General features: G+C 45.9%; 1 protein-coding gene across 1 annotated transcript in view; it reads left to right on the plus strand.

The window, feature by feature from the left end:
• The window catches only part of ST8SIA1 (ST8 alpha-N-acetyl-neuraminide alpha-2,8-sialyltransferase 1), a 121,985-nt gene that overhangs the window by 15,854 nt on the left and 93,263 nt on the right, over positions 1-12,868 (plus strand). The window contains exon 2 of the mRNA XM_053255501.1: positions 6,929-7,073. Within this exon, the coding sequence (XP_053111476.1) occupies positions 6,929-7,073 (145 nt within the window). The remainder of the gene's footprint in view (positions 1-6,928; positions 7,074-12,868) is intronic.

A 12,868-nucleotide genomic window follows, 5' to 3' on the forward strand; every position in this document is an offset into this window, starting at 1 on the left:
ACAGGGGTCTGGAGGTACTGGGGATTGGACTTGGGACCATTGGCATGCAAAGCAGATGCTCTCTCTCTAAGCTATGCCCTCTCCTCAGTGGAAGTTGTTCAGGGATAATTCATTTGTGCGAAGTGATCTTGTGTATGCATGATTCTGCGGGGAACTGGCAAGGTCACCCCTAGGCCCAAGCAATCACGTTAATGGAGAATGTAATTTGCCATCAGCAAAAAAAAAAAAAAGCCTGACAGAGTGAAAATTATGCATAAGACCCAGCCAAAGCATGTCGTAAAGGGGACTTGTTCTATTAATTAGATCTGATAATATGCGTTATGAGGCTATAGATTATGGATCTGCCTGTCTTCAGGAGAAGATAGATACTGAGGCGGTTCACATGCGCAGCCAAGAGTGGCCAAGGAAGCCAAGCCCACTCTTGGTTGTGCATGTGTACTACCAGCAGGCCAAATGCTCCCAGTGGTGGCACAGCGGCAAACCTTCATAGGGAGCCCACCACTTAGTCAAGGTTAAGGGCACAAGGGTTCCCTTAACCCAGGCTAAGAGTTCATGTGTCAGCACGGACGGAGCAGCCATGTGTGGGGGAGGTAAGTTCCATCAACCTTCCTCCCCATGCACCTGGTAGCCCTTCTCACCAATTGTGAGAAAGGGCTCATGGTGTCTAACTCCCTGTAAAGGTACCTCATACTTATATGGAATCCCACAGCTTATGAGCCTTTTGGAAGGGCGGTATAAAAGTTTTAATAATAAATAAATAAATAATGGTTACAAACTGTTGTAATCGCACAGATTGCAACAGAGAATTCAGCTACATCAACTTTATGGGGCAGGGCCCATAGTTTAGTGGTAGAGCACATGCTTTGCCCATAGAGGGTCCTAGGTTCAGTCCCTGGCATCTCCAGTTAAATGTTCTCAGGTAGCCGGTGTGGGAATGCTCTGCTAACTCCATTCTTCTGATCGTGAGTTGCCATGGAGTGACTCCATGCCACAGTGACTCATGAGGAGACCCCTAACCGGGAGGCTGCAGCAAGCCTCCCGGTGTCAGGGGTCCCCCCAGAATGCCCTGCACACTTGTGTGGGGCATCCTGTGAGTTCCCGGGCCTGGGCAGCCCCTGATCCCCGCTGCTGGAGCTGGTAATCGTGTGAGCAGCTGATCGGGCTGCCTAGGGTGAGCTCCCTGCTCGTCTGTGGGGAGAGCGGGCTAAGCTCTCTACAAGCTCTCTAGTTAGACTCTACACACAGATCATGTGAGGAGCCTCAATTACTTCTGCCCAGGTTCTCCTCTTTCCTTAATTCCGCACAATCACTTCTATCCAGGTTTTCGTCCTTCTTTACTTCCACACAATCACTTTGACCCAGATTTCCCTCCTACCATGCTTCCATACAACCAAAAATCAGGAGTACACACAGCTCCTAAACCTGGGTAGAACACAGTTTTTGATTGCATGAATGACCTCAGTATTTACTTGAATTCAAGACTAGCACCCCCACTCCGTTCTTTTAATATTAGAAACCAGGAGGCCATCTTAAATTCAGAGTCCTGTTCCTTGGAACTAAATAGAGGTATTTAACCTTTACTTTTTAAGTGGGTTGACTTAAATTCAGAGTCATCTTTGATTCAGGTAAATATGGTATAAGGGCTCAGTTGGAGGGCAGCTGAGCCATCTGGGCTCTGTCCAGGGTGCTGAAACATCTGCCCCTGACTGCCCTTGTTTCTTGAAGTCCTGATTCGGATTGGAGCCCTGCCTATCCTCCTCATAGCCTGCTGGAGCTGTGTCCCCATGACTTGTCCATAGGCTAAGCCCTGCCAGGACTGTACCACAATAGCTAATGGTTGCGGCCTTCAGGCCCTGCTTCTGGACTTTCTAGAAGCTTCTGGCTGGCTACTGTTGTCAGTGACTAGTTGGGCTAGATGGATCTGCAGCATTATATCCTACAAGAGCCTGGAGACAGGGATAAATGTGGGGAGAGAATCTTGGCTGATTATCACGGAGACTAAAGGCTCATTCACTCATGAACATACACAACTTGATTTCTTTTTACTGGATTACTCAGCACTAGGTGACTGACAGTTCAGTTTGTGAACGGACTCCATTGAAAACGGTTTGTGTTTGCCGTCATCCAGGGTGATATCATTTTTGTTTTGCACCAGTGAAATACATGGGAGTTTGCAGGCAGTAAAAGCAAAAGGTGGCGGGCGGGGGGAGGGAGGAAGAGGAGCAGAAACAGGAAAGGGGGGGAAGGAAAGGGGTTGTGGGAAGAAAAGGATAGATCTCTGCCTCAAGCAACAAACAATCCTAATGACAATAGTATGGGACATTTATGGGGGCGGGGTGGGTGGAGGAAGAATGAAAGTAGGTAAATACTGTATGCTTAAATAGAGTTACATATTTTGGCTGTTTTTGGAAGTTCTGATGACTCTGAATTTTGGAGCTGGAAGGGACCCTGGATATTGTCAATTCCAACCCCCTGCTCCGTGCAAGAAAGTGCAACAGTATGCCTGACAAATGGTTGTCACCCAGCCTCTCTTTGAAAACCTTTTGTGAAGGAGAGCCCCCTGCCCACCATTGCACGAGGCAAGAGCTGTTCCATTATCGAACAGCTCTCACGGCTAGACAAGTCTGCTTGATGTATAGCTTAAATCTGCTTCCTTGTAACTTCAACCCTTTGGTACTAATCTGCCCTCAGGGGCCACAAAGAACAAGTTCGTTCTTCAGATATTTGGAGGTGGCTCTAAATTAGATCTCCGCATGTCTTATTTTCTCCAGGCCAAACATATCCAGCTCACTTTAGCTGCTCCTGGGAAGGTGTTTTATCTATGTTTTGAGCTGTGATGGTTCATTCACATGAGCCACAGTTGTAAAGTGTTGAACATGCACATGTGAACCTGCCCAAAGACTTTTACTTTGTCACACATGTGACTTACTGTCATCCATAAATTTTTGTTGCTTTATCATAGAGGAAATGAATCATTTACTTAGATGAAGAGAAAGAAAACCCTTCCTTTCTTTAAAAAAAGTTTTCATGGTGTATCGTTAGAGGTTAAACAAAACAGTAACATGTTAAGGTGAAGCTAGAAGACATTCTAATCCTGGGACGGTGTGAATGGAGGAATTCTGACATAGGTAACTGAGATCCCTGATTTAATTTAAAATGGAAAATAGGTAAGGCAAAGATCCCCTGATGTGTGTTTGCAGTTCATAAGTTTATCCATGAAAAAAACAGTCTGTCGGGGACTCCATTTGTCTCAGAATTGATCCTCCCAGAGCTGATAAAATATAGAATAATCAATAAGACAGGCAATTAAGGAACTGATCATTTTGGCGAAGATGACTAAAAGTGGTAATTAATTTTAAGAATTAAGTCCTTAAAGGAAGATTGATTAGGTAATTAAGTGATGAGATTCATTGGCAGCAGAGCAGTGATATAATCTGAATGTTGATCGACATTGGCAGTTCTGTTCATGTGCTCATCACCAGCACCCAAATCATTAAAGTCTCTCTCTTGAGAGGTTTACCTCACCCCACTCTTAACTCATTCAGACAGGAGGAGAGATGGTCTTGCGGTACAAGCACGAATTGTCCCCTTTGCTAAGCAGGGGTCACCTTGGTTTGCATTTGGGCAGGTGACTACATGTGAGTGCTGTCTGCTTTAAGATATTCCCTTTAGGGGATAAGGCCATAGCTCTGTGGTAGACCATCTGCTTGCATGCAGAAGGACCCAGATTCACTCCCTGGCATCTCCAGAGGCAGCTGGGAGAGATTCCTGCCTGAAACCTTGGAGAGCCACTGCCAGTCAGTGTAGACAATACTGAGCTAGGTGGACCAATGGTCTGACTCAGTATACGGCAGGTTTCCATGTCCCTAAGTAAGGTGATGACTGTTTTATCTAAATGTGATTTTTTAATAGTATTGGGTGATGTCGCTGTGTCTCCAAAGCTTATTTGCTTAAAACCATTGGTCATTCCAAAAACAATGCAAGAATTAGGATGAGCATACTAACTCATTTCTTATTTCTGTGTTCTCTGCTGCTGCTTTTCTTTTCTTGATCCAACTCTTGTTGGATCTTGTTGCTGCATGGGGAATTGGCTTGATTGACTGTTTTATCATTCATTATCTTCAGCAATTGTTTGCTCTTCTGAGATCTCTAGGTGAAAGAAACAGAACAGAAAGGATGAAACAAACATATACAATCTAGATATCCCCGGGATGAGGGGAATGTGGTTGCCTGTGATATATTTGAGCATTTTGTATCTGCCACAATACTTGGATTTAGGGCCTTTATTTGGCATTACATAATAGGAATAGCTATTCTCTGTGGCGTTACAAAGAGTGTCATTTGTATTAATGCCCTCCTTTCCTGTATATAAATAAACTGCATGTGGTATGCATCTCCACTGTTGTGGAGCCTGCTGCAATCTTTCTCAGGATCTCCGGGGACTTTAAAACAAGAGAATTTAAAGCAAAGGTTTTGGAGGGAAAAAGCTTACCACAGCACTAAGAAGCCCAGAAGCAAGAATAGGAAGGAAGGAAGGAAGGTCCACCTCTGCTAACAGACTTATTTTCTGTGTGACGAAGAAGTCATTCTATTAGCTGCAGGAGGGCAATTTCAAAGAGCAGATATGATGGTGTGTGTGTGTGGAAAGAGCTGCAGGGGTGAGAGAGAGAAAGAGCAATTCTGCATCGAGGCCAGCAGCAGATGGCAGGGACTGGGAAAAGCGGAACGGCAAGTGAGCTTCCCAGCAAGGTTGCTGAGGATTCTTATGATATTGCCATTCAGAGCAAAGAATGGAACAGAACCGAGCAAAAAATGTCCCTTTGAGCTTTTAGGGTGGATGTTGGTGGCTCCCACCATTTAGGGCCGTCTTGAACGAGTTATGCCTCCTCACTAGCTACAGCATCTTTCATCTCCCGCGGCTCTCTTGCGCTACGTCGTGAATAAGCCCACAGATGCTACGAGGAATCTAGGAAGCGGCTTTCTACTGAATCAGCCAATTGGCCCATCTAGCTTTGACTGTCAGCGGCTCTCCTGGTTTTCAGGCAGGGGTCTTTATCAGGAGGTGTCAGGGATCAAACTTGGGACCTTCTGCTTGCAAAGCATGGGCACCACCACATTTTAAAAATTCCATTGATGAAATAGAGACATCCTTTTATTTATTTATTTATTTATTTATTTATTTATTTATTTATTTACACAGTCAGACAGGTGTTATTGACTGGTTTGTTTTATCCAGACATCGAGTCCTTCCCAAGGACCTGGGATGGCTGAATTTTATTGTCAATGTCGCTGCTGTTATTATTATAGATAACAAACAAATTTAAGACTGCCTTTTGGCTTGTCCCCTCCAAGACCTCCCTCCCAAACCATTTCCATCTGGCTGCAGCAGAGGGAAAGTCAAGATACCAAGGTCCCCTCCACTGGCCTAGCAAGGACTAGGTTGTTACTCTGATTAAGCCCAACTATTTGACTAACAAGCAAAAGGTTGCCGGTTTGAATCCCCGCTGCTACTGTACCAAGCAGCCACAATATAGGGAGATGCTGAAAGGCATCATCTCAGACTGCGCGGGAGGAGGCAATGGTAAACCCCTCCTGTATTCTACCAAAGACAACCACAGGGCTCTCTGGGCGCCAGGAGTCAAGACTGACTTGATGGCACACTTTGCCTTACTCATATAGATCAAATAACTGCATAGTTCCCCCCCTCCACTTCCTTCCCCTTTCTTGGTTGTCCCTTTGAGTCTTTATTTAGATTATGATCCATTGGGGCAGAGGCCTGTGATCTCTTTGTAGATGGGGGCTATATACAGCTTAGGGCCAAGAGACTTGAAGGACCTTCTCACATAGGAAACTGCCTTCTACCAAATCAGACCCTTGGTCCATCTTGCTCAGTACTGTCTGCACAGACTGGCAATGGCTCTCCAAGGTTTTAGGCAGGAGTCTCTCCCAGTCTGACCTGGAGATGCTGGGGATTGAACCTGGGACCTTCTACATGCAAAGCAGATGCTCTACCACTGATCTATGACTCCCATCTCATCCCTTATGAATCTGCCCAGCCCATAGGAATCTATAGGGAGAGACTCCTGTGTGTGCCACCATTATAAGAGGTCTGCCTGGCAACCAAATAGGACAAGGCCTTCTCTTTGGTGCCCCCCCCCATTATGTCGAACCTCCCCCAGGGTATCCAGCAGATTCCCTCCCTCTTGACTTTCTATCATTTGTTTAAAATGCATTTGTTTCAGCAGGTCTTTCCCCAGCAGCTTTTAATCCCGCGATTGTTTGCTTTTCTTTTTTCTTAGGTCTTTTAAACTCTTATGTTGTCCGGGTGTGTCTTTCATTCTGTAAATTGGTTTTTAAAAATTGTTATCATGCTTTGAAATGTGATTATCTATGTTGGCCACCTGACACTTTCTTAAAGTTAAAAGCGGGACACACACATGCACACCCCATCATGTTTAAGAGTATGACAAAAGGAAGAAATGTTGGGAAATGGCTGTTTCACATATTCCATAGTTAGCATTATCCTTTAGGAATGCCATTTATCAATGTATCTGGATTCGTATTGGCTCATCCTTAGTGAGCCAGGGGGCAGCAAAGGAGGCTCAGCTGTCCCTGCTTCCTGGCAACTTGGGTTGCTCCTTTCTCTCCCGCCATGCTTGATAGTCGTGCTGCCTGCAGGCTGGCCATTTGTCAGGTCCAGCCACGTAGTTAACCATGCAGCTCTACCTGATGAATGGCTAGCCTGCAGAGAGCACAGGGGGCAGGAGACAGAGGAGCAACCCAAGCTGCCTTCTTTGGTACCCTCCAGATCATTCGGATGAATCTCTACTGGCCTTGATATGAATGTTTCTTACCAACCCCTTGTAATGCCTCTTATCAATGCATCCAGCTCAAGCTTTCATTCCTTTCCTCCCGCCCTCTCTATTAGGAAACTCTTGGAGGACTGTTGCGATCCTGGCCAGTTCTTTGCTATGACAAAAGAAAACTCTCCGGTGGGGAAGAACCTCTGGTATGATGGGGAATTCCTGTATTCATTCACAATTGACAACGAAACCTTTTCTCTTTTTCCAAAGGTTAGTAATGATCTTGTGCAACTGAGCAGTGTGAATGTTGGGGCTTTGCAAAGCTTCACAGGCTAAATTGTTCCAGAACTGAATGGGGCCAAATTTGATTTGATCCAAAGTTTGGATTTGGATTCCAAACTGAACTACCATTTGGGTCGAATTGAATAGGATTGGGTTGAATAGGATCCTATTTGATTCAAATCCAATTTGATCTTGGATCCACACCTTTGGAACCCAAACTCAGGTGGACAGAAGCATCATGGTTTTAAATTTTATTTTTTTCCTGGACATGAGGAAACAGTTGGTGCAGCGACTTCATTTTTTAAAAGGCTTGTTTTCCATGTATAGCCTACTTTCCTTATGGAAAATAAGCGTATGAGATCACCCAACTCTGTGTAACTGTTTGCATGTCCTTGTCCCCCTGTCAACTTTATAATGCTGGGACCAATTTGGACCAAATTTGATACAGTTGTAGGGGCAGGGGATACCTCAACAGCATAGTTTGTGATGATGTCATCCACCGCAGTTCAAGATGGCGGACGTGTGAATGTTTGATGTGCAAGCGGGCTAACTTGTGAAGATGGGAATAATCAAGATCACATTGAAAGGAAAGTAGGCAGATTAGTTCTTACCAGAACGTATTGTTTCCTTCTTCCTTCCTCATGCAGACCTGGAAGAAGCTCAGACACTTCTGAGCATCATTGGCCAAAATGTTGTGCATTTGCCATTGGCCTGCACTGCTGCAGATATCAAAGGCAGTGCACAAATACTTTAAGTTGTGCACCCGTACTTTGGGAGCACAGCTGACACAGGAAACAATGTAAATTGCTTCCCTGAAGGGTGAGTGTGCAAGTTTAAGTATTTGTGCATTAAGTATTTGTGTATTTGTCTTGCACAAGACAACTGGCACTGCTTTAGACACCCGCAGCAGTGTGGGCTGATAAGAAATTTTATTCATTCATTCATTCATTCATTCATCACATTTATATACCGCCCAAACTTTTGTCTCTAGGTGGTTTGCCCATGAAATGCATTTCTTGGTTTGCCCAAGAAATGCAGGCATAAGCCATGCAGCCATTTTGGTTTCTGGGGTTGCGTCCATTTCTCCCCTACAAAATCCCCTGCCTAGGTTTGCACATCAGAAGCAAACATGGATCCCATGTCTCCAACTGCACGTTGCATAGCCAAGAGAGAGCATTGGAACCAACTCTTGTTTGTTATGTGTGTATTGTATTTTGCTGGTCTATTGACTGTAATAAAGGTGGAATGATAGGAATTGGCTCCATCCAACCCGATCTCAGATTGTGATTTTTAGGTTTTTGACACGTTCCTCTGTTAGTCGCCGGCTACACTGGGGACTTAATTCATTAGACCGAAGCCAGCTGCAGCAATAATGACAATGGCCGTGTGTCCATTTGTCATGTGATGAAAATGACACGGGCTCAGTCTAGCCAAATAAGCATGTGGTGGTAGTAATAAAGTACGGGCACTCTGTTACATTATATTACAGTAATGTACGGGCACTACGTTAACAGCCTAAGTTCAGCACGTTTAATTCCCATTGAGGATTCTCAAACTTAAAACAGCTGATAACATTTAAAAATAAATAGCTAACTTGGTTTTCCAGCTGGATAGAGTTGAACACCCTGCTGCTGAAGTCAGTGGGACTTGACGTGCTGATCTGTGCCCTCTGTCATTTTCACGACGTGATCGCGTGTGTGTCGCCACTGACAATCACTGTTGCAGCTGGCTTGGATTTAATGAATGGTGCTGTGAATGCTGGAGATGACTAACAGAAACGTGTCAAATTGCAGCTTGCGATAACTCTGGAGGACTCCATTTCAATGCCTGCTTTTGCAGAGCAGCCTGTTAACACCTGCGTGCAGGAAAGGTTTCTTCATAAATATGCAGTGTTGCAAGAAATGCTGAGATGATCACAGATGAGTACCCAGAGACACCAGTCTCTAAGCAGATTCCTAAAGCTCTGTTCTTTGAGTGAGTGCTGCATCCCTGCCATTGTCTGCCGGCTTGACAAGATAATCAGAGTGGGCACTGCTCCATGCGCTGACTTTGAGAGAGGCTTGATTGTCATGTAGGCAGGACAGAGCCTTCTCGGTCATGGCCCCCAAGCTCTGGAATGTCCTGCTCCTTGGCCTCCCTTGCTACTTTAAAACAGGAACTGAGGACCTGGCTGTGTAGACCGGCCTTTGCCCTCTAGGGCATGCTGTTTTGTGAGCTGTCTTTCATGGTTTTATTGTCGGTTGCTTTTAATTGTTATTAATTTTATTACTGTTCTAATATTTCTATCGGATTTTAATGTTTTAATATTTTTTATATTGGAAACCACTTTGAGATATTTTATGGAAGGCAGTATATACAGTACATGGAGCAATAACAGGGGCAATGCCGATTCCTGTCCCTCTTCCCAAGGCATGCACCAGTAAGATACATCTCTTTCTGTAGGGTAAGAATTTGGATGCAGAGAGGAACCTGCACCCTAAACGTTGTGTCCCCAGGTGCTGGTGGGTGACAGCTCCCATCATCCCCAGCCACAGTGGCTACAGTCGGTAGATGATTTTAAGAAAAGGATTGAACCAGTTCATGGAGCACAAGTCTGTTAATTCTGCATGAGCGTCACTGGTTTTGAGCTGGTTTCTGAGCCCGGTTCGAAGTGCTGATTTTGACCCTGGAAGCCCTAATCAGGGGTGGCTAACTGAAGTGCTCCAGTGGTTGTTGGACTACAACTCCCATAATTCCCAGCCACAATTTATTATGACTGGGGGATGCTGGGAGTTGTAGTCCAACAACAGCTGGAGCGCCTCAGGTTGCCCCCGCCCCAGATAATCTGGGATCAGAATATTCCAAGTTCCCATTGGAGCTTATCTGCTAACTGAGATAATCAATAGGGGCCCTGATCGGCACCCCAGTGATGCCCAGTGAATGCCTGGGAGTGGTGTGATGTGGTGTGAGCCTAAGCGAATCAGGGCCTTTTTGACAGTAGCACCTAGGCTGAACTCCACTCTTTAGAGAGGTGTGCTCGATTCCTTCATTCTTTGCATTCAGGTGACAAATGAAAGCATTGCTCTTTCAGAGGGAATTTGGCCATCGCTGATATAATCAGTTGTTCTCCTGCATCAAGCTGTTGAGTCTTGCTGATGTTTTGTTTTGTGGTTCATTCTGTTGTTTGTCCTTTATGTCTTTCTGGTTTTATCTTGGCCAGCTGCTTTGTAGATGCATTTGGAAGGAAAGGAACATAGGAAGCTGGCTGCCTTCTCCTGAGTCAAACCATTGGTCCATCTAGCTTAGTATTGTCTACATACCAGGGATTCTCAACATAGGGTCCCCCCAGATGTTTTTGGTCTTCAACTCCCATAATCCCCAACCCAAGGCCACTGCGGCTGGGGGTTATGGGAGTTGAAGTCCAATAACATTTGGGGACCCAACGTTGAGAATGCCTGGTCTACACAGACTGGCAGCGGCTTCTCCAAGGTTCCAGGCAGGAGTCTCTATCAGCCCTATCTTAGAGATGCAGCCAGGGAGAGAATTTGGATGTGCACAAATGTATTTGGGAGGCTGAGGGGTGGGTGGCTTGGGGGCAAAGAGCACAAGGAGGGTGCCCTTACCTCCCCCTCCGCATCTTCCCCTCCAGCGCTCTCCCCAAAATCACTGCCACAGGGCTGAAGCGTACCTCCTTGCAGTCCCGATCAGCGTCCTACCGGAAGTGGCTGACGGGCATGCGGCCCCTTCTGTGCTGACTGGGGGGGGGGGGCTGCAAGGTTTGTTGCAGCCCTGAAGCAGTGATTTCGGGGAGAGTGCCAGCGGGGGAAATGCGGTGGGGGAGGTAAGAACACCCTCCCTGTGCCTTAAATGAACCCCTCTGCCTATGAACCGGATCACGCACCTCCCTATGGAACCTTCTGCATGCAAGTATGCAGATGCTCTTCCCAGAGTGGCCCCATCCCCTAAGGGGAATATTTTACTGTGCTCACACATGACTGCCATTCAAATGCAAACTGGGATGGATCCTGCTTAGCAAAGGGGACAATTCATGCTTGCAACCACAAGATCAGCTCTCCTTCCACAAAATACTCAATCAGATTCTTGGTCCATCTAGCTCTGTTTTATATCTACACTGCCCAGCAGCAGTTCTGCATGGTTTCAGATGGACATCTTTCCCAACCCTACCTGGAGATGCTGCCAGGGATTGAACCTGGGCTCTTCTGCATGCAAAGCAGGTACTCTACCACTGAGCTACAGCCCCATCTTGGAGATGCCAGGCAGGGAACTTGCAACCTGCTTTGTGCAAGTATGCAGATGCTTTTTCCAGAGCATCCCCATCCCATTAGGAGGACAGGTCTATCAATGGCCACTGGTCTGGTGGCTATAGGCCACCTCCAGCCCCAGAAGCACGATGCCTGTAAATACCAGTTGCAGGGGAGCAACGGCAAGAGAGAGAGCATGCACATACCTCTTGCCTGTGGGCTCCCCAAAAGCATCTGGTGGGCCACTGTGTGAAACAGGATGCTGGACTAGATAGGCCTTGGGCCTGATCCAGCAGGGCTAATCTGATGTTCTTACGTTATGTTCATGTGGGGAATATCTTACAGTGCTCATACATGTCATCTCCCATTCAAATGAAAAATGGGGCAGACCCTGCTTCACAAAGGGGACAATTCATGCTTGCTACTAGGCAGGGGAAATGTGTTAAAGAAGAATCCAGTAAAACAATGGCGGTTAGATTTGAGAAGAACCCAGAGGTAGTTCAGAGGTAGTGTTGAAGTATTGGGGTACCCCTGACCCCAATAGGGGAGGTTCATTCCTGGGCAGATGGAGCCCAATAATCAGCCCAGACGAGAGGACTTAAGATCAAAGTTTTATTTGCCCTTAAGTAGCAAAGGTGCTGCTTGGCTCGCGCTCAAAGCAGGACAAAGACCTGATACAGAAGCAGCACATTTATACACCAAAGCATTCTTAAGAAAACAGTTACAGATAGTTACAGAAAATGAAACAGTTATATGTCATAGGTCATAACTCATAGTTAGTTCCCCTTTCGTCTGGAAATGGGTCTGGAAATGGGTCTGGAAATAGGTCATAAATTACCCGGGCAAGCAGTAGGCCGGTCTGGTCTTTATCTTGCCCCCCTCAGCACTTGCGGTTCCCATGCTAAATATGAATTCTGCTAACTGTGGGAAACCTAACTATCAGGGGTGAGAATTATTTCAGCATAAGCAAATTCTTAATACAAACTCAAACAAAATGGCGAAGCTTATGTCAAGCAGTTAACTTCTATATCCAACTTATATAGCCCATACACCAGTGTGAGCATGGAGTGCCCAGTGTTGTGGACAAGAAGCAATAGGAAATGGCCAGCACCATCTTGCCCTATAGATGAGCTTCAGGGTTAGGCACTTGGCCACTGATGGAAGCAGATGAACTAGATGGTGGTAGACCTTGTTCTTGATCCAGCAAGGCAAATTAACACAGCCTTATGTTAGTCATAACAGGCACCACTGGTTTTTCTGAACACAGTTCTTGGACATGAAGGGCGAAATAATCTCTTCCAGCAATGGTGCCTTTATAAACCCAATGGTTGAAGAAGGACCATCTCTTAGTGGAAGAGCACTAGCTTTGTGTGTGAGGGTTCCAGGATCAATCCCTGGCATCTCTAGGTAGACCTGAGAAAGACCTTCATATGAAATCCTGGAGAGATGCTGTCAGTCAATGCAGAGAGTACTGACCTAGATGGACCAAGAGTCTGACTCAGCAGACGGCAGTAAATATGAAAATCTTTATTTTTCCTGCTG

This window comes from Hemicordylus capensis, chromosome 5, assembly GCF_027244095.1.
Source record: "Hemicordylus capensis ecotype Gifberg chromosome 5, rHemCap1.1.pri, whole genome shotgun sequence".
Lineage (NCBI taxonomy): Eukaryota > Metazoa > Chordata > Lepidosauria > Squamata > Cordylidae > Hemicordylus > Hemicordylus capensis.